The sequence below is a fragment of the Lethenteron reissneri genome, chromosome 22 (assembly GCF_015708825.2).
Source record: "Lethenteron reissneri isolate LAM-NWPU_2019-01 chromosome 22, ASM1570882v1, whole genome shotgun sequence".
NCBI lineage: Eukaryota > Metazoa > Chordata > Hyperoartia > Petromyzontiformes > Petromyzontidae > Lethenteron > Lethenteron reissneri.
Genome location: NC_083800.1, coordinates 1,561,368 through 1,586,054, shown reverse-complemented (window position 1 = coordinate 1,586,054; position 24,687 = coordinate 1,561,368). Strand labels below are relative to the sequence as shown.

At 51.3% G+C, this 24,687-nt stretch overlaps 1 protein-coding gene across 4 annotated transcripts; it reads left to right on the top strand.

Annotated features, from left to right (window-relative positions):
* The first annotated feature begins 692 nt into the window (after positions 1-692).
* Positions 693-23,861, top strand: LOC133345491 (uncharacterized). Of its 4 annotated transcripts, XM_061556259.1 has the most exons (6): positions 693-1,135; positions 8,141-8,224; positions 16,340-16,622; positions 17,321-17,474; positions 19,805-22,178; positions 22,577-23,861. In XM_061556259.1, exons 3-6 carry the CDS (start codon positions 16,388-16,390, stop codon positions 23,714-23,716), a joined length of 3,903 nt encoding a protein of 1,300 aa, XP_061412243.1. In that variant the 5' UTR covers positions 693-1,135; positions 8,141-8,224; positions 16,340-16,387; the 3' UTR covers positions 23,717-23,861. The 4 variants fall into 4 exon arrangements, with proteins under 4 accessions (XP_061412243.1, XP_061412245.1, XP_061412244.1 ...); XM_061556261.1 differs by lacking the exon at positions 8,141-8,224; XM_061556260.1 differs by lacking the exon at positions 8,141-8,224 and having other exon boundaries at positions 693-1,139.
* The last annotated feature ends 826 nt before the right edge of the window (positions 23,862-24,687 follow it).

Genomic DNA, 24,687 nt, shown 5'->3' with positions numbered 1-24,687 from the left:
GAGCCGCATGGATCACGGGGCTATACCTAATCAATGAAACTTGAAACGGACGATCGTTTATTGACATCCCACGGACTGCTGGGCCGTAATAGAGATTTGCTCAGCCTCTGTCACGGCGACAAAGACAAAGGTCCCCCGTGTAGCCCTTGACAGACTGTTGGGGCAAGTGCTGTTAGCGAGTTACACCTGTGTGGGCCGGTGGCCAGCACACCCACCGCCCATAACCACACCCCCATCCCCACCCACCACCCCCCATCCACCACCCATGTCCCAGAGTGAATCGTCGATGCCGGAATGGGCACACAACTCCTCGCCACAGCCCTCCCACAACAACTCCAGACCACGCGTCCTGTGACCCACCCCCCACTCCTCCCCACTCTCCCCCCCCCCCACTTCTCCCCACCCCCCACTCCACCCCTCCACCCCTCCTCACCCTCCCCACCCCTCCCCACTTCCCACTCCCCTCCCCACTCTCCACTCCACACCCCCCACTCCACCCCTCACTCCACCCCTCCCCACTCCCCCCCACTCTCCCCCCCCCACTTCTCCCCACTCCCCACTCCACCCCTCCACCCCTCCTCACCCTCCCCACCCCTCCCCACTCTCCACTCCACACCCCCCACTCCACCCCTCACTCCACCCCTCCCCACTCCCCCCACCATTCCCCCACCACTCCCCTACCCCAGCCTTAAGTGAGTGTGGGTGGCCCCGGCAAGTCTCCTGCACAACAACGCGCGTCCCGCTGTCGGACAGGACGTGGCTTGGAGTGTCTCTGCGTGTCCCGTCTTGTGACCCCCCCCCCATACCAGCTCGTCTGTCTCCCTAGATAGCTCCTCGTCCGTGTCTCCGTGTGTGTCTCTCTGTATCGGGGCTGTCTCTGTCCGCTCGTGTCCCGTCTGACTTGGGGCGACTCCGACCCCCGTGTCTCTCGTCAACTCGCTGTGTGTCCGCTGCGTGTCTCACCTGTCCCACCTTCGTGGGAGTTTGCGTGGAGTCGCTGAGTCGACGGGTCGGGCTTAGTTGTTGTTGTTGTTGTTTGTTTGTTTTCGTGATCGCAAGTGGCGATTAAGGAGTTGAGGAGGAGTTGTAGAGCGAAGGGCCGTGTCGATGCTGCTACGCGCAGGGCACGAGTGAAGTAAGTGCGTGACACACACACACTGACTACACACACTACATACACACATACACTACATACACACTACACACATACACTACATACACACTACACACACACACTCAACATACACACACTACATACACTACACACACACACTACATACACACACTACATACACACTACACACACACACTACACACACACACCACACACACGCACTACATACACACATACACTACATACACACACTACACACAGTACATACACACTACACACACACTGACGGCACACACTACACACACTACACACACTACATACACACACTTCACACGCACTACACACACACACTACATACACACACTACATACACTCTACACACACACTCTACATACACACCCTACATACATACACTACATACACACTACAGACTACATACACACACTACACACACACACTACACACACACTACATACACTACACACACTACATACACACACACTACACACACACTACACACACACACTACACACACACTACATACATACACTACATACACACACTACACACACACTACACACACACTACATACACACAGCACTGTACTTGCGTACAACACGTGTCGTGCATGTCACCTGCGTGATTGAGACGTGCTGTACTGTAAGCACCTTACATAACGTGTTCTGTACAGAGCACACACACACACTACACGCTCTACACACACACACCACACACACACTATATACACACACTACATACACACACTACACACACACACTACATATACGCACTACATACACACACTACACACACTACATACACACACTTCACACACTACATACACACTACATGCACACACTACATACACACACTACACACACTACATACACACACTACATACACACACTACACACACACTACAAACACACTACACACACACTACATACACCCACTACATACACACACTACACACACACACTACATACACACACACACTACACACACACTGCATACACACACACTACACACACACGACATACACACTACACACACACTACACACACCATGGCATACCTGTGCACACGTCACACACAACACAAAAGAACATAACCACGTGTACACACCGCGTATACACATACACACGTAACATATACACCACGTATACATAGACACACATCACATACACACTGCGTAATCACGTCACATGCAGACACACCCCACGCATTCACACACACACACACCACGCTTTCACATACACACACCACGCATTGACATACACACACACCACGTATTCACATACACACACACACACCACACATTCGCATACACACACCCCACACATTCACACACACACACCACGCATTCACATACACACACCACGCATTCACATACACACACACACCACGCATTCACATACACACACACCACGCATTCACATACACACACACCACGCATTCACATACACACACACACCACATTCACATACACACACACTACTTATTCACATATACACACCACGTATTCACATACACACACACCACGCATTCACATACACACACACACCACATTCACATACACACACACTACTTATTCACATATACACACCACGTATTCACATACACACACACCACGCATTCACATAAACACACCACGCATTCACATACACACACCACGCATTCACACACACACACACCACATACACACACACCACACATTCACATACACACGCACCACACATTCACATACACACACACCACACATTCACATACACCCACCACGTATTCACATACACACACGCTACGCATTCACATACACACACACTCCACGCATTCACACACACACACCACGCATTCACATACACACACACCACACATTCACATACACACACACACACCACACATTCACATACACACACACTCCACGCATATACACACACCACGCATTCACCTACACACACGCCACGAATTAACATACACACACACCACACATTCACATACACACACCACGCATTCACATACACACACACCACACCACACATACACACACCACGCATTCACATACACCCACCACGCATTAACATACACACACACCACACATTCACATAAACACACACCACGCATTCACATACACACACACCACGCATTCACATACACACACACCACGCATTCACATACACACCACACCACACATTCACACACACACCACACATTCACATACACACACACCACACATTCACATACACACACAAACCACGCATTCACACACACCACCACGCATTCACACACACACACACCACGCATTCACATACACACACCACACACACGCACCACATACATACACACACCACGCATTCACACACACCACGCATTCACACACACACACACCACACACACACCACATACACACACACCACACATTCACATACACACACACCACACATTCACATACACACACACCACACATACACACACACCACGCATTCACATACACACACACCACATATTCACATACACACACACCACGCATTCACATACACGCACACGCCACGCATTCCCATACACACACCACACATTCACATACACACACCACGCATTCACATACACACACACCACGCATTCACATACACACACCACACATACATACACACACCACGCATTCACATACACACACACCACGCATTCACACACACACACCACGCATCCACATACACACACACCACACAGACACACACACCACGCATTCACATACACACCACACATTCACATACACACACACCACACATACACACACACCACACATTCACACACACACACTCCACGCATTCACACACACACCACGCATTCACATACACACACACCACGCATTCACATACATACACACCACGCATTCACATACACATACACCACGCATTAACATACACACACACACCACACATTCACATACACACACACTCCACGCATTCACACACACACACCACGCATTCACATACACACACACCACACATTCACATACACACACACACACCACACATTCACATACACACACACTCCACGCATATACACACACCACGCATTCACCTACACACACGCCACGAATTAACATACACACACACCACACATTCACATACACACACCACGCATTCACATACACACACACCACACCACACATACACACACACCACGCATTTACATACACCCACCAAGCATTAACATACACACACACCACACATTCACATACACACACACCACGCATTCACATACACACACACCACACATTCACATACACACACACCACGCATTAACATACACACACACCACACATTCACATACACACACACCACGCATTCACATACACACACCACGCATTCACATACACACACACCACGCATTCACATACACACCACACCACACATTCACACACACACCACACATTCACATACACACACACCACGCATTCACATACACAAACCACGCATTCAAACACACACAAACCACACATTCACATACACACACACCACGCATTCACATACACACACACCACGAATTCACACACACCACACATTCACATACACACACCACGAATTCACATACACACACACCACGCTTTCACACACACACCATGCATTCACACACACACCACGCATTCACACACACCACACATTCACATACACACACCACGTATTCACACACACACCACGCATTCACACACACACCACACATTCACACACACACCACGTCTTCACATACATACACACACACCACATACATACACACACCACACATTCACATACACACACACCACGCATTCACACACATACCACGCATTCACACACACACCACGCATTCACGCACACACACCACGTATTCACATACACACACACACACCACGTATTCACATACACACACCACGTATTCACATACACACACCACGCATTCACATACACACACCACATTCACATACACACACACCACGCATTCCCACATACACACACACACCACATTCACATACACACACACCACGCATTCCCACATACACACACACACCACATTCACATACACACACCACGCATTCCAACATACACACACCACATACACACACACCACGCATTCCCACATACACACACACCACACATTCACACACACACAACGTATTCACATACACACACACCACATACACACACCACGTATTCACATTCACACACACACCACGTATTCACATACACACACCACGTATTCACACACACACCACGTATTCACATACATCACACGAGCGAAGTTTCGCAGGCGCGTACCGCGGCGTCGCTCACAGCACACCTTGTGTGTGTTGTTGATGTTGTTGTTGTTGAAGATGTTGTTGTTGTGTATAACGGGTTAAGATGTTGGCCACCCGAAGCCAGCAGACCCGCCACCACTCTTAGCACGACGTTTATAATATTGATGATGATGATGATGGGGCTCTTGGTAAAGTTTTGTGAGCGATGGATATCAGCCGCTGTGACACGGATCAGAAACGTGCTTCGTCATACAGCATGAGACTGCGATAGAAAGAGGAGAAAGCACGTGGTGAGTCGCAAGCGGAGAAACCTCGAGTCTTAACCAGTTCGAGTGTGGGGAAGGAGTTTACTCATTGCAACCAAACATGCCAACGTTCCAATGTAGCAGGACCCTGCAGAAAAGGAGCCTCAAGACTCGATTAGGCTGTTCCGGGCAGAAAAGTGTGCAGGGATTAGATTACTAACGTGCAAGCCAGAACACAGCTTCCCTGCCGGTCCAAACCAGGTAATTCTGCAGAGTCCCAGAAGGGAGCTTGATTGGTGTGCAGAAGGATGCTTGGTGGTCAGGTTTGTAGGGGTGTAACAATGCATTGATCCATTGATAAGTATCAATTAGGATAAACACATGCACCGAATCGTGTGCGTAATAGTTTTAAAAAAAATTAGTTTAAATGTGATGCATGGAAAGAGATCAGGTGAGTGGTTGCTACAGTCGACTTCACCGAATCGTCGGTTTGGATCAATTGTTAAGACCCCTACTGGGTGTCCAAGCCTGGGGTGATGGTTTTCAGCGCGACGCTCCGTAATGATTGCGGGCGAAAAAAAGTGCCGTTAAATCTCGTCACGCGCTCAATTTCATCAAATTCCAGCCTCGAGAATTAAAATCAAACAGTTTCACTTGTCACGTGACGGATATTGCTTACTCTCTGTGGCAGTTACTCTGTAGAACAGAGGTCACTTGAAGCAATGCGAGAAGTAGCTCTGATGACATGCGCTTCTGCGGGGCCGTTCTCTTAACACGACGGACAAGCTGCAGTGCCTTTGTTAGAGATCCAAATGGAGACTTCTTACTCAGGATGCGATGGCAATAGCACCATAGGAATCAAATTCAGGTCACCCGGTTTACAACTGAGTACGCTAACTGCCGCGCCACCACTGCGTACACACTTGTTACCGTAAACAATAAAGCTAAATTACGCACTTGTGTGAACGGAGAATTTCTCAACAGACTTGTCATTGTACAAAGAAATGCGGCCATCTGTGGAAGTGTGGTTTTATTTAAATATATTTGGTGCAATAATGCTTCCTTTGGTTATTATGAACCTTACAAGGCGACCCTTTGTTTCTATCGTTGCGCAATGCCTTCGGGTCTCTGTCTGGCCTGGACCCTTAATTTGGTCTCAATTTAAACGTTGAGATGACACCCCCCCCCCCCCCCCCCGGTTAGGCAATTAGCGGCGGTGCAAGCAATTTAAGGGGTTAAACGGCACTTAGATCTGCCTCGTCAAATTCAGAAATGGGGTTTCTCACAGATATGGATTAATTGGAAATCTCTCATTAACTGATTATAATGTACAACAATAACGATTATGACAAGAATGCCCTTTACCAAAGAAAGCCTCACTGAGTCTCAAGACTATTTTCAGGAGGGTCCTGCTCCATTATTGGGGATGTTTGGTCAATTCCTCTTTTAAAATGAGGAGTTCAGATGGGCGTTGGAGGATACCGGAGACAATCCACTGTGCATACAAGGGGAGTGACACTCAAAGCTCCGCACAGATAGATTCAACAATCCGTTGCGGCACTGACATTCCCTAGCTACATATAACATTTTGCAAAGAAAGTGAATGCAGTATATGAACTAGGATTTAACTTATTTTATTTTTATTATGGTGTGTTCAAACTTAACGTGTATGCTCTAAAGTGCACACAATTATGCAATACTATCGGATGCTTAGGAATTACACTTTTTCTCACGCCACATAGTCATTGATGAATCGATCCGTCATTACCTCCCTCAACTAAATAACAAATGCGGTTCAGTTCATTCGGTTATATAAAGGTTGACTTGCATTATTTAGATTTAAAAAATTCTCAACTGCCGACGGAGGAAATCACTGCTCTGTGCTAATTCGTGCAGTGACCCCGTGACCTGTTGTTACACTTTCCGGCTAAGGTTAAAGATGTGAACGCATTTGCTCCGTCCATCCATCTGTCTGCAGCGGAGGGTCACGATAACTTGTAAAGATAATCCAGCACAAATGAAATTACCGTTTAAGATGGTGTTGCTTATTAATGACGGACTTATCCCACGAGAAAAGAAAAAATCGGCAAATCGAAGAAATGGCTACACGACACCTTGGCGATTAAATAAAAACCAAGCGATAATTTGTAAGCCTTTTCGCCCAAGGCGATGACGTCAAATACCACGCCCTCGCTCGCCTCGCCGTGACATCGGTGAGACGACGCCTCACGACGTTACACTCACACGCCTAAAACACACAAGATCTCTCGTCATTTCCATCACTGCTCCGATTCAGTGTTCCCTACATCACGCGGGAGACGGGCACACACACACACACATGCAAGGTTAGAATCAGCACTCACCTAACATCATGTGGAACGTGTTCACCAATTGTGAGGCATGTGCAGGGTTGGATAATTTGGTGAACTTAAAAAGTACGTATTTGCGATGAACTGCGAGATTGTGAAACCCTGGTATAAGCAATCCCCCCTTCGTTTTGTGCGATCAGGCAGAAAGAGAGAGACCGCAGGGTGAGATGATTTCCCAACGACCGCAAAGCCCGCGGCAGTGACCTCACACGCTGTTTAACAAGGTCAGTAAGCTCTATTGCAGCTCTCAGCCCCACAGCCATACCCCCCCGTCCGGGCTCATACCTCCACACTGGTAGACAGACTGGTAATTAGAATAGAACTGGCCTAGAGCAGAGAGCCCATGTGGCCACGGTAGCTTGTCCTGGGAACATGCTTTCTTATCAGATTGTAAACTGGGCTGGCAGACCCGCATTTCATTTTCGAATTTGGTCTTATTTCCGCATTTTTATTTGCAGCTATGCTATTGGTGTCACGTGCGTTGGTTCGCTACTGTCGCAGTGCGGAGAGCATCACCACCGTGTGATCGAGAACGGCCCGCAGAAGGTGATGTCTCAGAACTGCTTCCGAGATCCCATCAAGTTACCTCTTATCCACTGCTGCACTTTCTCACACACCATGCTTATGGAGGTGACATTCACGTGGCACTCAAAGCAACAAGAACAACATTTTGGCTCTCAAGAGTTTTCAATTTTTGCCGCATTAAGTGAGCGTAAACTCGCTGCACTTGAGAGCCAGGTTTAATCACGGGAGGCCCAAGACCCAAACATGACCCCAGGATGGCAACGGCGTCAGATGTCAGTGGTGCTCTGATCCCTGAGCCACCTGACTTTCTTGAAGTCGGTTACCAGGGGACTGTCCATTGTGTCCGGCACTTTTACGCGACTCGCTGTGAATGAATGGGACCGTTTGCAGTTTTACAAACTAGCGCCAAGCCCCACTTGCCGAGCCTGTGGCCAAACAAAGCCTACGACGAAATCACACCGTCCAATCTCATCGGATCTGAGAAGCTAAGCAGGTTTGAGCCTAATCAGTGCTTGGGAGGAGATCCTGCCTTGGGGTATTGGCTGCGAGTTCAGAAGATGGCAGTATGGAAATAGATTATTTAATTTGTCCACGCGGAGCTGTGTCGTCCGCTCGTAGGTACGGTGGGTTTTCTCACGTGAAGCTACGAACGCTCCGCAATGGAATTGACGAGCAAAACACTCCAAAGCACCATTTCATGCTCGAGTGATTGCAACCTCCTTCATCGGGCGGTTAGCCAGAATCTCCGGCGAAACGTCACGCTACTCAAATTGGAAATGTTGTGGCTTTACTCTCCAACACACAACTGGTGTGCTGAAGTAGTAACTAATTGACACGTTTTGATTAGGTGACAAACCTTACTAATTGGCCGTGTCGGGTTTAACGACACACTTATAGTTATGCGATGTAACCCAAAAAAACTTTCATCACGGATGATATTGGTCACGAAAGCCTACCACGATGTGCCAAACTGGTGCCGTTACATGAGACATGTGGCGAGCAAACTGGGATTTTAATTTTGCAAAGTTACAAAGCGTGGTCACACCTGTGCCGACCGGTGAGCAGGGCCTTGGACACCAATTCTGGAGTGTGTGTACGTTCTCCCCCCATTCTGAATGGGTTTCCTCCAGGTTTTCCGACTTTCTCCCATAGGTAAAACAAAGACACCCCATACAATGTAACCGGCATTGGCCTAACATCCAAGACTGAATCACCACCTGAAAATTACTCATTTGGGACCCTCCTGAATAGTAGTCTTGAGGCCTAGTGAGGCTTTACCTGGGTACAATAAAGGATATTGCAATGATTATTAAACGAGCTGATATCTGCAGCAAATCTGCAGCTGTTGGGGCAAGTGTTGTGTGACGGTCGTTACGGTATACGAGGGGCTGGGTGGCCAGCACCACGCCCAACCAGGGGCGATGTTTACACACTGCACCAGGTACTCATTTGAGGCTGAGTCGACCTAGGGGAGGCTCAGTTCCGGATCAGATAATAGTCACTGGTGTTGACCGTGGACGGGAATCTAACTCTCGGGTAACTGGGTTTGTAAGTGCAGGGCACTCACCGCTGCACCACCACTCTTCACACACACATGCACGCTCTCCGAGCAGAAATCCACAATAATCTGGAGATGCAATTCTTGCAAAGAGCGGGAAATGAGTGTCACGTGCCGTGGCGCTGGGCGCGATGAAACTGGACTTCCCGTCCTGGGCCAGCCTCACTTTGTCTGAACACAAAAGAGTCGTCGGTGGCGGCATGAGACGCAAGAGAAGTTAGGAATGCGTGACTGTTGGCTTGGCTGGTGATGATGATGGTGGTGGTGGAGATATGGTTTGATGATTGATGGTGATGGAAACGTCTGACATGCTGCATGTTGCTGATGATGACGATAAAAAAAGAATATTTGATTCCGATGATTATGAAAAAAAATGTGCCATGCTGTTGATCAGATGAAGTAAGACCATCATGCTGAAATGTTCCGTGTTGTTTAGAGCGGTGTTGATGATGCAAATAATTGATGCTATTGATGCTGATGATAGTGACGGTGGCAAGCATCACAAGCTGCCTGCTTTGGCATTATACATCATCAATCTGACACGATCTAACCCATTTGTTGTTCTCTTGGTCGTGAAAGATGATGTGTAAGATAGCGATCGTGACGATCACGACAGCGATGAGCCTCACATATTGGCTCTCCATCAGTATCCCACAAAGACAAAGATCCCCCGTATAGACTTTACAGACTCTTGGGGCAAGTGTTGTTCGCGGGCAGCACCTATGAAGGCCGACGCGGCACACAAGGGGATGGGTGGCCAGCAACACGCCCGGCCGTCTTTGTCTCCCCAATGCACACCGCACCAGTTACTAATTTGTGACTGAGTCTACCAAGGGGAGGCCCAGGACTAGTTCAAATATTCGCCACTGTTATTGGTCGTGAGTGGGAGTCAAACTCGGCTCGCCAGATTTGCAGCGCAGTGCGCTAACCACTGCACCACCGCTCGCCATACGTGCACATGCACACACACGCCACTGGACACGCGCGAGTTCTTTGTCCCGATTTTACGCGGCTGCCCCTCTCTCACCGGTGGGGCGGCAGACGGCGAGGGAGGACAAGGAGGGAGGAGGTCTAAGAGTGCGCGTGCGTCATCCGTGACACACGGACGCGCGCACAAGGTGCGGCTGACGGTGCCCGACAGTGACGATGATGCAACGGACCGTTCCGTTCGCTGCCTCAGACGACGACGACGACGCCGCGTCGTCGGGTTCACCATTCCCGGCGATGTGGAAGAGTAATGAACTCGCAGGCTTCTACGTTCTCAACTCTCGGCTTGATATGAAAGCGCGTCAAGTCAGGTGACAGGGCCAGTTGTCGATGGGCCGCGCAGTCAGACACCTCCCATCATGTCAGTGCCAATATCGCTCTCAATCGAGTAGCCATCGGTGCATGTGACAACACAGCCCCTCTAGACCGATAGCATGTTTTTTTTTTGTTTCGTTGACACGATTATCACGCATGTGCTCGGTGGTCTGAACTTCCATCGATAAGCTCAACAACGGAAACAACCTGCCGTGAGAAGTGAAGGGGTGTGGGGGCCTGCTGCCGTGTGCTGGGGCCAGGCGGGAGGCCCGGATTGGATACAACGATACGAAAAGGGTCGCCTACGATCGCGCTTTCCCTCCGTGACCTTCGGGCAAACCGTCCCCCGTCTCTTCCCCTCGTGCGCGTCGGCTGCAGCTGCCAGGGAGGCATCGTCCTGCGCCTCCACAAACTTATAAAGAGCCCCGCGCTTTCATCATTTCAGAAGGGCCCCGCTGCGTAATTCGAGCAGCCGCTTGCTCGCACACGCACGCACGCACACTCTCCCTCTGTACGCTTTGGCAAATTCTTACATTTGTATTTGTGGCTCAGCCCATAATCTTTCGTGGTCTAGATATATATATATATATTTCACTAAATTTTGGTGTTGAGTCTGTGCTTGCTCGCGTTTTTGGTTTTCCTGCTTATAATATTATCAATTTTAACACGTAGGCTTTTGCGGCCAATATCATCCACAATAGAGGTGTTTTGGGTTAGATCGCGTAAATATATAAAAGTGTCGTTAAACCCGCCACCACCCGACACAGCCAATCAGTAAGATTTGTCACCTAAACAGAACGTGCCAATTTGACTTTAAACTTTCGTGACGGCAGGAATTCATATTATTGGTTCTTTCGGTAAAGTCACGTAGATAGAAAATCATATCAAATAAATTATAAAATTAAATAAAACATAAAAATAATCAATTTAGTATTTTTATTTTCTATCTACGTGAATTTACCGAAACAACCAAGAATAAGAACATGCCAATTTGTTACAAGTACAACACACATGACATCTACCCCTCTAAGGAGTAAAACAGGAGGAGGACTTCTCCTCAAATCTGGCTGCCGCCTGATGAAGCTAGTTGTAATTACTGGCGAAACGTCGTACTCGGATTTTAAATGTTGTGGCTTGGCTTTCCAACACAACCGGTTAGTGCTGTACTAGTGACGAATTGGCCACGTTCTGTTTACGTGACAACCCTTACTAGTTGGCTGTGTCGGGCGGTGGCGGGTTTTAACAACACAGTTATATATTTACGCGATCTAACCAAAAACTGTATTAGGGAATTGCAATAGAGGAAAAAAAAATTAAAATATAAATGCCTGGTAAAATTGAGAAATGTGTATCAAAGTCTCACGGGGAGGTTAAACCAAGGACCATGAAGAACAGATGAGGCAATCTATGAGTCTAGAGCATTTGTAGAGCTCACCAGCTGAGCTACATTGAAATATCTGTGGATTCTGCAACCTTCCTCTTTAAGCTGTCTGATCTTCATTCTCTGTATGTGAATCACCTACAAGGACTCGGTCTTCAGGAAACTCGTCAGCACGACTAGACGAGACAGCTGACTGCTGGAATTGTTTCCAGAGGCTCGGCAACAAGAATCATGGCAAGTCAAACAACAACAACAACCACAAGACAACTTAGATTAAGGCCATCAGTCTAACTCTGTACTACAACAAACAAACATGGCCAAACCAAAAAAACTTTTCGAAAATCACCAAAATAAAGCCATAAAAGCAATGAAACAGTGGTCATAGGAACTGTGACCGAATTTTCACAATAAACGACGTAAACAACATGTACTACCAAACTCTGCAGCCATAGCTGGCTGCATGAGTCACTCCACAACAGTAGGAGCATCAGTCGGAGTATCAACATTTTTCAATGCACCTTTAAGATCAGCACACTAAATCAAAACACAGATCATACTTTGCAGCGATCATCCGGAGCGAAACATTGTATTTTAGGCCACTAAATTGCAGTGGCAGCTAGGGGTGTACAACTCCTCTAGAGCAGTTTTGAGTGACACAATAATCCCCTGTGGGCTGGTGTAATCAGGAGGTTCCTACCAGTAAAACACGATAGTTGTGCAAAGTACAAGAAGGGTAAAAAAATTACCCAAACACAGACAAATAAAACTAAACCATCCCCATCCTACCAGGCAAAGCCGACATCGGCTGCAGTGTTCATTCCACGACCAGAAGCAATGAACTCGTCCAGCAGCTGAATCAGATTGGTGTCAGCGTTTCATACAATGGGATTGTGCAACTCGAGGACTGGGCAGCCGCTTCACTCCGCAAACGTTTCGAGCAAGGTGGCCGAGTGCTCCCTGCTTGTCTCTCGAAACGACGATTCGCTGCTGGAGCCCTTGGACAATGTGGACCACCATCCTAGCCACGACCACTTCCGCCGGCTATTTTCATGGGACCGCTATCAGTTTGTTAAGAAATTCCACCAAGACGGAGCATAGTGAGTGCAGACCATCTGTGACGATGCCACCTTCTGGAAGTCCACATACACTCTCGTTCTGACAGCTATGCCTGTGTCTCAGCTGTGGCGCTGAAGAGAACTGCTGCCGCTGTACCTGTGCGAATTAGACCACTCCAGCACTGCGTGTTTGAGGCCAGAGGCACTGGATAAATCATGCATTTGCAGCTTCTTAGAAAAGGCCAGCTCACGAATGATGATGCCATTGCGGGGGGGGGGGGGGGCGCTGCATGTCATGTCTCTCAATGATCCTCCAGATTTTACTGTACTCCTAACCTTTCTTCTGCGTGACATCTTCCGACTCCGGCCACGATCACTGCTGCGTCATGCACAGTTCATGACTCTCACCTCTGTGAGCGAGGCAAAAATGGATCTCTGCTGGACAAATGATCAGGCTGGACGGGCTGTCTGCCAGGATGGGATATGGGTCACAAGCACCGTGTCGCAGCAGCCGGCTCCTTCTCCAGAGGGCTTTTTGGTTGGACAAATCATGGATGCCAATTTGGATAGCAATTCCAGAGGTATCTAAAGCATGTAGAGAGCTGATTAAATGTTCCTGCAAAGGATATTGTCTCAACTGCTAAGTGTGGAAAAGCTAACATACATTGCTCTTTGCAAATGCAAATCATAGGAATCTGTTATAGAAGACTGAGAAACAGCAAGCTGTACACCACTTCTCAAGTTCAAATGTAAGAAGGCTGTAACATTATTGGAAATATTAACGGTTATGATTCTGTACACATTTCTGTAGCCGGTTGGGACATACTGACCCTGCTTCAAACCGCTTGGGATATTTCTTCCCACTGATAGTCGGCCATCTTGGTTACTCTCAAACATTCAGGAGGTCCTCTGGCCTTTTCTGATTCCAGGGAGTTACAAGACACAAACACTGCATTTAGTACTTTTATCCACTGTGTAACTTAATTATAGATTGCGGCTAATGGTGAAGTTTATCTTTTTTTACCAGACGAGAACTCAGGAGATCAAGATAGTCTCATTTACAAGAGTGACCTCGGCCATTAGACTTGTCAGTAGGGAGCAAAGATTGCTCGTTATAATCCTAAATTTCGCACCTCCGATTGGCATGGTTGGATACGTACGATGCAAAAGAAGTTAACCGTGCGTAGATACAAATTGAGTAGCCAGCGGTATAATTTTTCATTTTGGCAAATTTGGAACCTTGATGTTGTCACGCAGTGGCCTGCTGTGGCGATTGACGTCAGGGGATATTAAACGTGAGCTGTGGAGCTGGGCGGAGCATCGTATCTTCAGGTTTACTACAGCCGCAGCCACAACGATGGATTGTAAATAGTCAACGCTATAGCTTGCTGCGGTTTGACAGCGCGCGTGTCCGTGAGTGACAACGATTGATTTTGATCGGCAAAATCGATCTGTTCTTCGGCAACGCGGCCCGCTCACAAGACTACAGTGGTACGGGAAGTGGAGGGCAGATCATTCTGCTTGATAGCGGTCAGGATTTCTGCAGCTGTTTTTGGCTGATAATGGAAAAAAACACATTTCTTTGTGTGGTTAGATGTGCGATTACACGTGGCACGTAAGAATAATTTTATTTCATTACAAATTGCCAAGGGTTTTTTTTTCTGCGCACGCTATGCCTGTGTCTCCCACTCACGGCCAACACCAGTGACGTATATCTGAACCAGTCCTGGGCCACTCCTTGGTCGACTCAGCCTGGTGCGGTGTGTTAACATCGCCACTGGGGAGACAAAGGCGGCCGGACATGGTGCTGGCTACCCATCCCCTTGTGTGCTGTGCCGGCCTTCATATGTGCTTGCTAACAGCACTTGCCCCAACAGTCTTAAGGCTATATGAGGGATCTTTGTATTTACTTTATATTACTGTGAATATATTAGTGTGTAATATGTGTGTGTTATTGCACAGACAAACAAATATAAAGTGCTTAGGGTATGCTATGTGCTGTTTACCGTGCTGTGTGGGATTTATGTCCATCGGTCGGGGGGGGTAATGCACCTATCCCCCCCCCCCCTCCTATCTCCGACCACTCTTGCCCTATCACCTCACAGTGCATGATGTTGACCATTTTTGTCAATGATAATTGACGGTAACGGTGATCATAATGACGATTAAGGTGATGGTGGTGGTGGTGATGATGATGACGATAACACCTGAGCAAGACCTGCCATTGCACAGCATTCCTGTACACATTCATCCGATAAAGCCTTACCGAGTCTAAAGACCCCCTGTTAAGGAGGGTCCTACCACATTGGGACGTTGGGCCAGTCGCTTTTAAAGCAGTGCTTTTCACTTGACAAGGCGATGAGGCACCTGAGAAAACCCGCCATGCGTGCAATATTTACACGAGTTAAAAGAACAAAACTTTGCATATATTTTGTTATTGCATTTCTCGAACCGCCCGGAATGCGCCTCATCTCGTGTGACCTCGGAAGATAAACGACCGTGCCCTTTCTACGCCCAGATCGCTTGTCAGGAGTCGGCGATGCATTGAGACGGACGGGCGCACGGAATGGACGGCCTCTGCCGGAGGGAAGGCGCCGGCGTTGGCACCGCAAGCGGCTCGTGGTTCGGGCCCCTGGCGACGTCGGGACGGGCGTCGAACCGGGACCCCGCGCGCGAGCCTCCCAAGCTGACCCACGACCCTCCCTGGGAGGAGACCTTTGACCCCGAGGTGTCGCCCAGGTCTCAGGACTCCCCCCTGGACCTCACCCGCGAAAGGGAGGTGCCCAAAACCTACGACCGGCGTAAGTGTTCCCGGGAGGGTCTCGCGAGAAGCGCCACTTTTTCGGTTCCGTGACGGTGCGGCCGACGCCGCGTGCTGCTGCTGCTTGTCGAAGCGGGAGGAGAGGAGCCACGCGGCCGACAATCTGAGCACCATTGCTGACCCCGTGGGAGGGCCTGTGTCCAAAAATGTTCGTCGCTTGATCCGACGAAGTTGGTATAGCCGGCCCAAATTGACTAAATCTCGATTATCAATGTGGTAATGTGGGGCGAGGAAATGCAAGTCGCGCGTGAATTTGGCCATGTACATGTTGTTTACTTCTGTAGAATGGGGGCGGAACCGTAGAATAATGCTCTTGTAGAGTGCCTTTCATACCACGAGATTCAAGGTTACATCACACAACGCGTTATTATTCGTTCAGAGAAAGAGGCAAAACATTTCCCAAGGCGAATGTAAACATAACATAATAAATACATGAAAATAAGAAAAACTTGATGAAGAAGTAAAATATGGAATAGATGCCAGAACTAAGGCAAAATTATGCAACTAGGCCTTATTTATATTTTTTCTCGCAATTAAAATCATACAAATAATAACAGTATAAGGTTGGTAGTGGCACCATTCTTATCTGAAGCGTTTGTTTACATTTCATTGCCCGCAATATTTTGCGCTCGTGTCGCTCCTGAGCGGAACGTTTTCCGCCGTGCCCGTCGCGAGCAGATGGAGCCCTCGACCTCTCCCTGAAGACGGCCCCGTGGGGGCGCGCCGCCGCCGCCGAGGGCGGCCTCACCGCTGCCGAGGCCGGCCTCACCGTGCCCTCTCTCGCCGCCGCCACCGCGCGCGCTCAAGGATACCCGGCGGCCTCTTCCGCCGAGTAGGTCCCCGCGTGACGCCGCCGCATCGCACGCCAAGCTTTGCGCACCGACTACCACACCATCGCATCGTCACCACCCACTGCGCTGGTGAACGACCACCACCATGCCAATAAACCACCAGTCGCTCGAATTTGTGTTGTCCTTCTAGGCCTCCCCTAGGTCGACTCGGCCTCAAATGAGTACCCAGTGCGGTGTGTAGACATCGCCACTGGGGAGACGGAGGCGGTCGGGCGTGGTGCTGGCCACCCACCACCTCGTGTGCCGAGCCGCTAACAGCACTTGCCCCAACAGTCTGTTAAGGCTATACGGGCGATCTTTGTCACTGTATTCTTGTTCCCCCACACCTCCGATTTGTTGTCCTTCCCCAGCGCCTCTGATTTGCACACTTGGCTACGTACGGTGCTAAAGAAGTTCAACGTGCATGCATATACATACATACAAATGCACTACCCCATTACTGTTGGACCAATACCAACATTGAACAGACCTGCCACCTCCGATTAGCATGGTAGGCTAACACACATACAAGCGTGCTAACACACATACACTATAGTGCCACACAGCCCTAAACACCGCCACTAACTACATCAACAGTGCCCCAACGCAAAAAGCCTCCACATCGAGCACCGCACACCGTACAATTAATCTCCACCACACCACCCAACCTCACCACACCACCCATCTCCACCACACCACCCAACCTCACCACACCACCAATTTCCACCACACCACCCATCCCCACCACACCACCCATCTCCACCACACCACCCATTTCTACCACACCACCCATCCCCACCACACCACCCATCTCCACCACACACATGTGCACACCACCAGGTGACCCGTGGCACTAAAGCACTGCTGTCACATCAATGAATGAATGAACCACCCACTGCTCTGCTACCCACCGCCACAAACGCAGCGCGACTCTTCAGCCCACCGCCCGCAGCCCCAGAATCTTTCAGCGTGGCTGGTTTTTAGGAATTCACCGCTCGTAGCCATGGCAGCAACCAATTTTACTCAGCTCCGATGAACAATTTCACAAAAATCACGTGCCCGGTAGCTAATTTGGTGATAGATGTAATTCTTTTGGGATCTCCCGTGGTGAGATACAACGTGGGGCGCCTGTTATTTCCTCTCGGCCAAATGTCTGACTGTGGTTAAGTGCCTCAAGGAAAGCGGCGGCTGAGTAGCCACGGGGGGTTGGGGGTGGTGGCTCATAGCAATGTTATTACAACGAGCTAACGACGCGCAATCAGCGCGCGTCCGTGATGCACGGGACCTACACGAGTGCGACGATAATAAATGTTCGGATGTGATCAGCCTTGCTCCGTCCTGCCGGCGCCGCTACGTTGCCTTTTTATTATAAGGAGTTTTTATTATAAGGAGTTTTTTATCCGATGAGTGAGTAGCTGTATATACACGTGGGAGGAAACCGGAGCGCCCGGAGAAAACCCACACACGGACACGCACGCGCACACACGTACACACACACACGCGTACACACACGCACACACATGCGCACACACACGTACACACACGCACACACATGCGCACACACACACACGGACGCACGCGCACACACACACATGTACACACGCGCACACACACACATGTACACACACGCACACACACGTCCGCACATGCACACACACGCACGTACGAGCGAGGGGGCAACGCTCTATCCCCCTGGCGAGTAGTCCACTCGCTGTGCTGCCTTTTCCTGGCGGGCCAGGGTCTGGCGCACCCTCGACGCGCACGGGAAGGGAGTTTTACGACATCCGTGCAGTGATCCACCAACCCACGCCTCCACAGTGCTGGATCACAGGCCACCCACCCTACCCATAGGAACTGCGTTGACACCGTTGGGATTCTGGGTTCAAACCCTGTGATGAGACCAGAATGTCAGGTGCTTTGAATAACTTCCAGCTTGCTCGTTTCAGCGTCATTGTCGTTCAACGGACATTCTTTTTCAAGGCAAATAAAAGGTGTGGCACTCTAAGATATGCCAAACCCGTAGACCCGCACATATGGTGCAGTTAGCCAGAACCAAACCTTTCAAAACCATTTTTTCCGCGCACCCTAAAACCAGGCGGTTCAGCTCACCGATTGGAAGAATGCAGCAAGTCTAAAATGCCGGTCAGGAATGGTGGACGCAGCCAATTATCCTTCCCCGGCACGGTTCGGTCGTGTCCCGAATCTCCGCCACACCCACCAACGCCTCGTCGCCAAAGCGCCGCGTTCGCCACCGTGGCCACCACTGGCCACCGGCTCGCGTGACGACGGCGTTTCGCCTCCCCGCCGCTCGCCCGTCTCCCTCTTTCCGCAGGAACCATGACGGCGCCACGGAATGGCCCGATGGCGGACAGCACCCCGGCCGGCAGCACGCGGTGCTCTCGCGGCTGTGCACCGCGCGCCACCACGGCCTCAAAGTGCACGTCCCCGAAGGGCCGGCGCGCGACCCAAACGCCAACGGCGGCAACGGCAGCAACGGCAGAAACGGCGGTGGCAGCTGCTGCCGGGGCCAGCGAGCGGTGCTGGCCCCTGCGCGGCAGCAGCAGCAGCTGCAGCAGCTGCTGCTGCTGCGTCACCGCTCGCCCACCCTGCCCCTTGCGCTGCCGGTGCTGGCCTCTCGGCAGACGGCAGCTCCACAGGGGCAAAGACAATCGCAGCTGCACAAAAATTCGCAGCTGCACACAAATTCGCAATTGCACGCAAATTCACAGTTTCATGCAAATTCACAGTTGCACGCAAATTCGCAGTTGCACGCAAATTCGCAGCTGCAAACAAATTCACAGCCGCACACAAATTCACAACCGCACTCAAATTCACACCTGCACACAAATTCACAGCCACACTCAATTTCACAACCACACTCAAATTCCCAACCGCACTCAAATTCACAACCACACTCAAATTCACAGCTGCACTCAAATTCACAGCTGCACTCAAATTCACAACTGCACTCAAATTCACAACCACACTCAAATTCACAACTGCACTCAAATTCACAACTGCACACAAATTCACAACCACACTCAAATTCACAACCACACTCAATTTCACAACTGCACTTAAATTCACAAATGCACTCAAATTCACAGCCACACTCAAATTCACAAATGCACTCAAATTCACAACTGCACACAAATTCACAGCTGCACACAAATTCACAACTGCACTCAAATTCCCAACCGCACTCAATTTCACAACTGCACCCAAATTCACAGCTGCACTCAAATTCACAACCGCACTCAATTTCACAACCGCACTCAAATTCACAACCGCACTCAAATTCACAACCGCAGTCAATTTCACAGCTGCAAACAAATTCACACCTGCACACAAATTCACAGCTGCACTCAAATTCACAGCCGCACTCAATTTCACAACTGCACTCAAATGCACAATCGCACTTACATTCACACCTGCACACAAATTCACAACTGCATACAAATGCACAGCTGCACTCAAATTCACAACCACACTCACATTCACAACTGCAAACAAATTCACACCTGCACACAAATTCACAACTGCACACAAATTCACAACCGCACTCAAATTCACAAATGCACTCAAATTCGCAACCGTACTCAATTTCACAACCGCACTCAAATTCACAACCGCACTCAAATGCACAACTGCACTCAAATTCACAGCTGCAAACAAATTCACACCTGCACGCAATTTCACAACTGCACTCAAATTCACAGCTGCACTCGAATTCACAACTGCACACAAATTTGCAGCCACACACAAATTCAGAGTCACACTTGAATTTCCAACTGCACTTCAATTCACAGGCACACTCGAGTTCACTGCCATACACACATTCGCACACGTACTCAAATTTGCAGTCACAGTCGAATTTACAAGCACACTTGCATTCACAGTCGCACTTAAATTCACAGCAACACCTGCACCCGCATTCCCAGCCGCCCTCACGACCGCCGGATTTACAAACGCAGCCACAATCCCAGCATCAGCCGCACTCGCGACAGTTGCATCCGCCGATGCACGCGGACTTTCAATCGCAGCCCCGCAATCAATCGCAGATACAGCCGTACCCGCAGTTAGACTCGCAGCCACAACTTCCGCTGCACGCTCAGGTGCAGTCTCAGCATGTGGGGCCTTCCCCGACGCAACCGTCGCCCCAAATGCACTTCCACACGCAACTGCAACAGCAGCAACAGCTGCAGCAGCTGCAGAAGCTGCACCATCCGCACGCCCGGCTGCTACCTCATCCTCAACTCCCCGCCACCGCCCCGGCTATTCCCTCCGGCGCACGTTGGCCGTACCTCGCTCGCAGCCCGGACGCCGCCGCCGCCGCCTCCACCAGCAGCCACGGAGGGCCGTCCAAGCCGTCGTACGGGGCCCCCTCCTGCTGGCGCCGAGCGGCAGGCACGAGCATCGACGGGCAGCGAGGACGGCCGGACGCCATCGCCAGGACGCGCGTCTTGTCCAACGCCGCCTGCGAGATGCCGTCGGCCGTCCCTCCGGCGGCTGCTATCGCCCTCGCCGCGGGTGTCGATCCGGCCGCACGAGCGCCGTGGGCGGCGGTGCCGCGGACTTCTACGGCCGCTACGGCGGTCGTGCGGACGCCGTGCAAAGGCTCCCCATGGGCCTCTTGGGGGGCCGTGCAGCCCGAGGGACGGGCTCCAGTGGGCCCCTCGCTGCCTGCGCCTCACCGCTGCTCACAGGTAAACGACGCGCGTCTGAGTTGGCATCTTGTGGGAGGGTCTGTTGAGTGCATCCTTCGTCGTCGTGACGATTGTCAGGATTGTCGTCATCGACGTCACCGTTGACACCACCGTCATGGACCACCATCATGAGTAGAGGTAGTCTTGGCATCACTGGGTTGTGTAATGATTCATTGCGTTGCGATTTAATAAACTATCGCAATTTAGCTTCACAATTCTATCCCAAGAGTGCAATGTTGTGATGAATGCAAGTGTTGAAAACGTAAGAATCAAAATTCATCCTAAAATCGATCAACTGTTAGACAATGTGTTCAAGCTGGGCACCATTCGCAGCTATACCACCATACATTTGTATGCCACCTTTGGTTCCCTTCTCTTCAAAATGATTCCCCGCGTAGGTTGGATACCAGCCAATCCGCATCGTCGACCTGACCAAGGAAAATGGCAGCTCGTACCACGACCAGCTGGCGACCTTCCCAACCACCTCCTCCTCATCCTCCTCCTCCACGGCCGCCACGCCCACGCCGTGCCGCCAGGGTCTGCAACAGCCGCCGCTGCCGACCCCGCGCCTGCCGCCAAGTGTGCCCGACCCGGCGAGCCCTAAGGAGGGTGGCCTGCTGGAGACGCGGACAGAACACGAGCGGCTTCAGGACGAGGTGCGGGGGTTCGTGCGGGCGGCCGCAGCTCGGCGGGACGGGAGCTCCGCGTCGCGTCTCCGGCGCTACGAGCGGGAGGTGCCGCGTGCGACACTGGATGACCACGCCGATCGGGCGACGCTGCTGGCGCCGCCGCCGTGGGGGGGGGGGCAGCGGGAGCGGCTCCGGCACGTTCGTCGGGGAGGAAGCGCACCGGATCGCCGCGGCGGAGACACGCGGCCACAGGCGGCGGTGGACCGGCGGCAGGACACGCTCCGGGGAGCCGACGACCGGAGCCGGAGCAGCAGTCCGGAACGGGCACGCGAGACGCTGCGCGATGATCCGGAACACTTCGCAAATTGCCGTCGGCGGGAGCGGCGGCTGGACGGCCGGGACGGGAGTCAACCGCGTGACGATTGCGTTCAGGATCAGGATTTCCATCAGGATGAGTTTCAAGCGTGTCTGGATCGCCAGCAGGTTATCACGTGGGATGCTTATCAGGACGGTCGGCAAGATCGGTGCCATCCCGCGGATGAGATTGCATTTCAGCAGGTGAGCACCGATGGTGGGGCAGCGTGCAGGGAAGTTACGGTGAGCGGAGCGGCCGACTCAAAGAGAATCGATCCAGATTCAGACGGTACGCACGATGGGAGCCAAGCATCCAAACTTCCCAACGACCAGCACGCCGGGGATTTCCACGCCGCTGGCTCGTTTGTCGCACCAGCCGCGGAAGAGAACGTCACGGCAGAGAGCTGCGTGTCGCGGCTGGCCATCGTCAACATCATGACGGCCGCCACTTACGGAGGGAGCCGCAGATGCCGACCAAACGACGGAGGCCCAGTGGAGCGACGACGAAAATTCACCCGCAGGCGGTCGCTCTCATCGGCGGCAAATCGGCGATGATGGCGACGACGGCGATGACGACGACGGGCAGCCGCAGCCATCCGGGCAGGCCGTAGACTGTCCCGGCACGCACGCGGCCTTCAGGCGCTCGTTCTCGTATCCCGTCACCGAGCGCGACGTCCAGACGGAATGCGACGTAGTCTTCGTGAACAAGATGCTCGCTAAGGAGGAGGAGGAGGAGGCACGGAGGCCCGGGGCGATGCCGGGGCCGGCCGCCCGCCGCACGGCCAGGAAGAGCACCAGGGGTCACGTGAGCAACGCGGAATTCTGGGAGCTGCAGACCAGGAGACTCACGGCGACCGATTGGAAGCCGGTGGCGAGGCGGACGCGCCCGCACGGTTCCGTGGCCACGGCAGCCGATGCCGCGGTCGGCGAGCAGCTTCGAATTCAGGGGGACGTGGTCGCCAAATTTGTCCACACGCACGCAAAGATGGCAGCCCCCCACTTCTCCAAGAAATGCCTCGTGACGCTGACGAGAAACATCGACTCGTTGGTTTCGCGCGGGCGCAGCTCCACTGTCGTCGAGGGCTGCACAACGGCCAACTCTGCGTGGAAGCTGAGATCCAAAGGAGGCCCCGGGAAGATTCCTTCCGCGGTCGACAAGCTCAAGAGGCGGGGGTCTCCGTCTCGGCTGCCGAGCCGGCACAGGCTGGTGGTGGCTCTGTGGGACCCAAGCAAGGGCCCGGACGTCGAGAGCGTGGCACCGCGGAATGCGTCGCTGAAGGAGCGGATGGGATCGCGGTTGAACGGAGTGAAGAGCGAACGTGACGATGGGTGGAGGTCTGGATCTGGGGAGGCGACGCGCACACCGCACGCCGTTCAGCCTGCCGATGATGATGACGGTTGTGGTGATGTGAAGCCTCCGTTACCCTTGATTGAGCAAGAGGAAATGAATGCGATGAAAGGTGCGAGTCACGGGCTGGAAGGAAACGTCGATGAAAAGCACCCAAACATGGGGGGACACGCCGTGA

Coding starts and splice junctions, on each gene's coding strand:
- LOC133345491 (XM_061556261.1), top strand. CDS start 16,388: ATGGACGGCCTCTGCCGGAGGGAAGGCGCCGGCGTTGGCACCGCAAGC. Junction 16,623..17,320: donor GCCCAAAACCTACGACCGGC/GTAAGTGTTCCC, acceptor CGTCGCGAGCAG/ATGGAGCCCTCGACCTCTCC. Junction 17,475..19,804: donor CCGGCGGCCTCTTCCGCCGA/GTAGGTCCCCGC, acceptor CTCTTTCCGCAG/GAACCATGACGGCGCCACGG.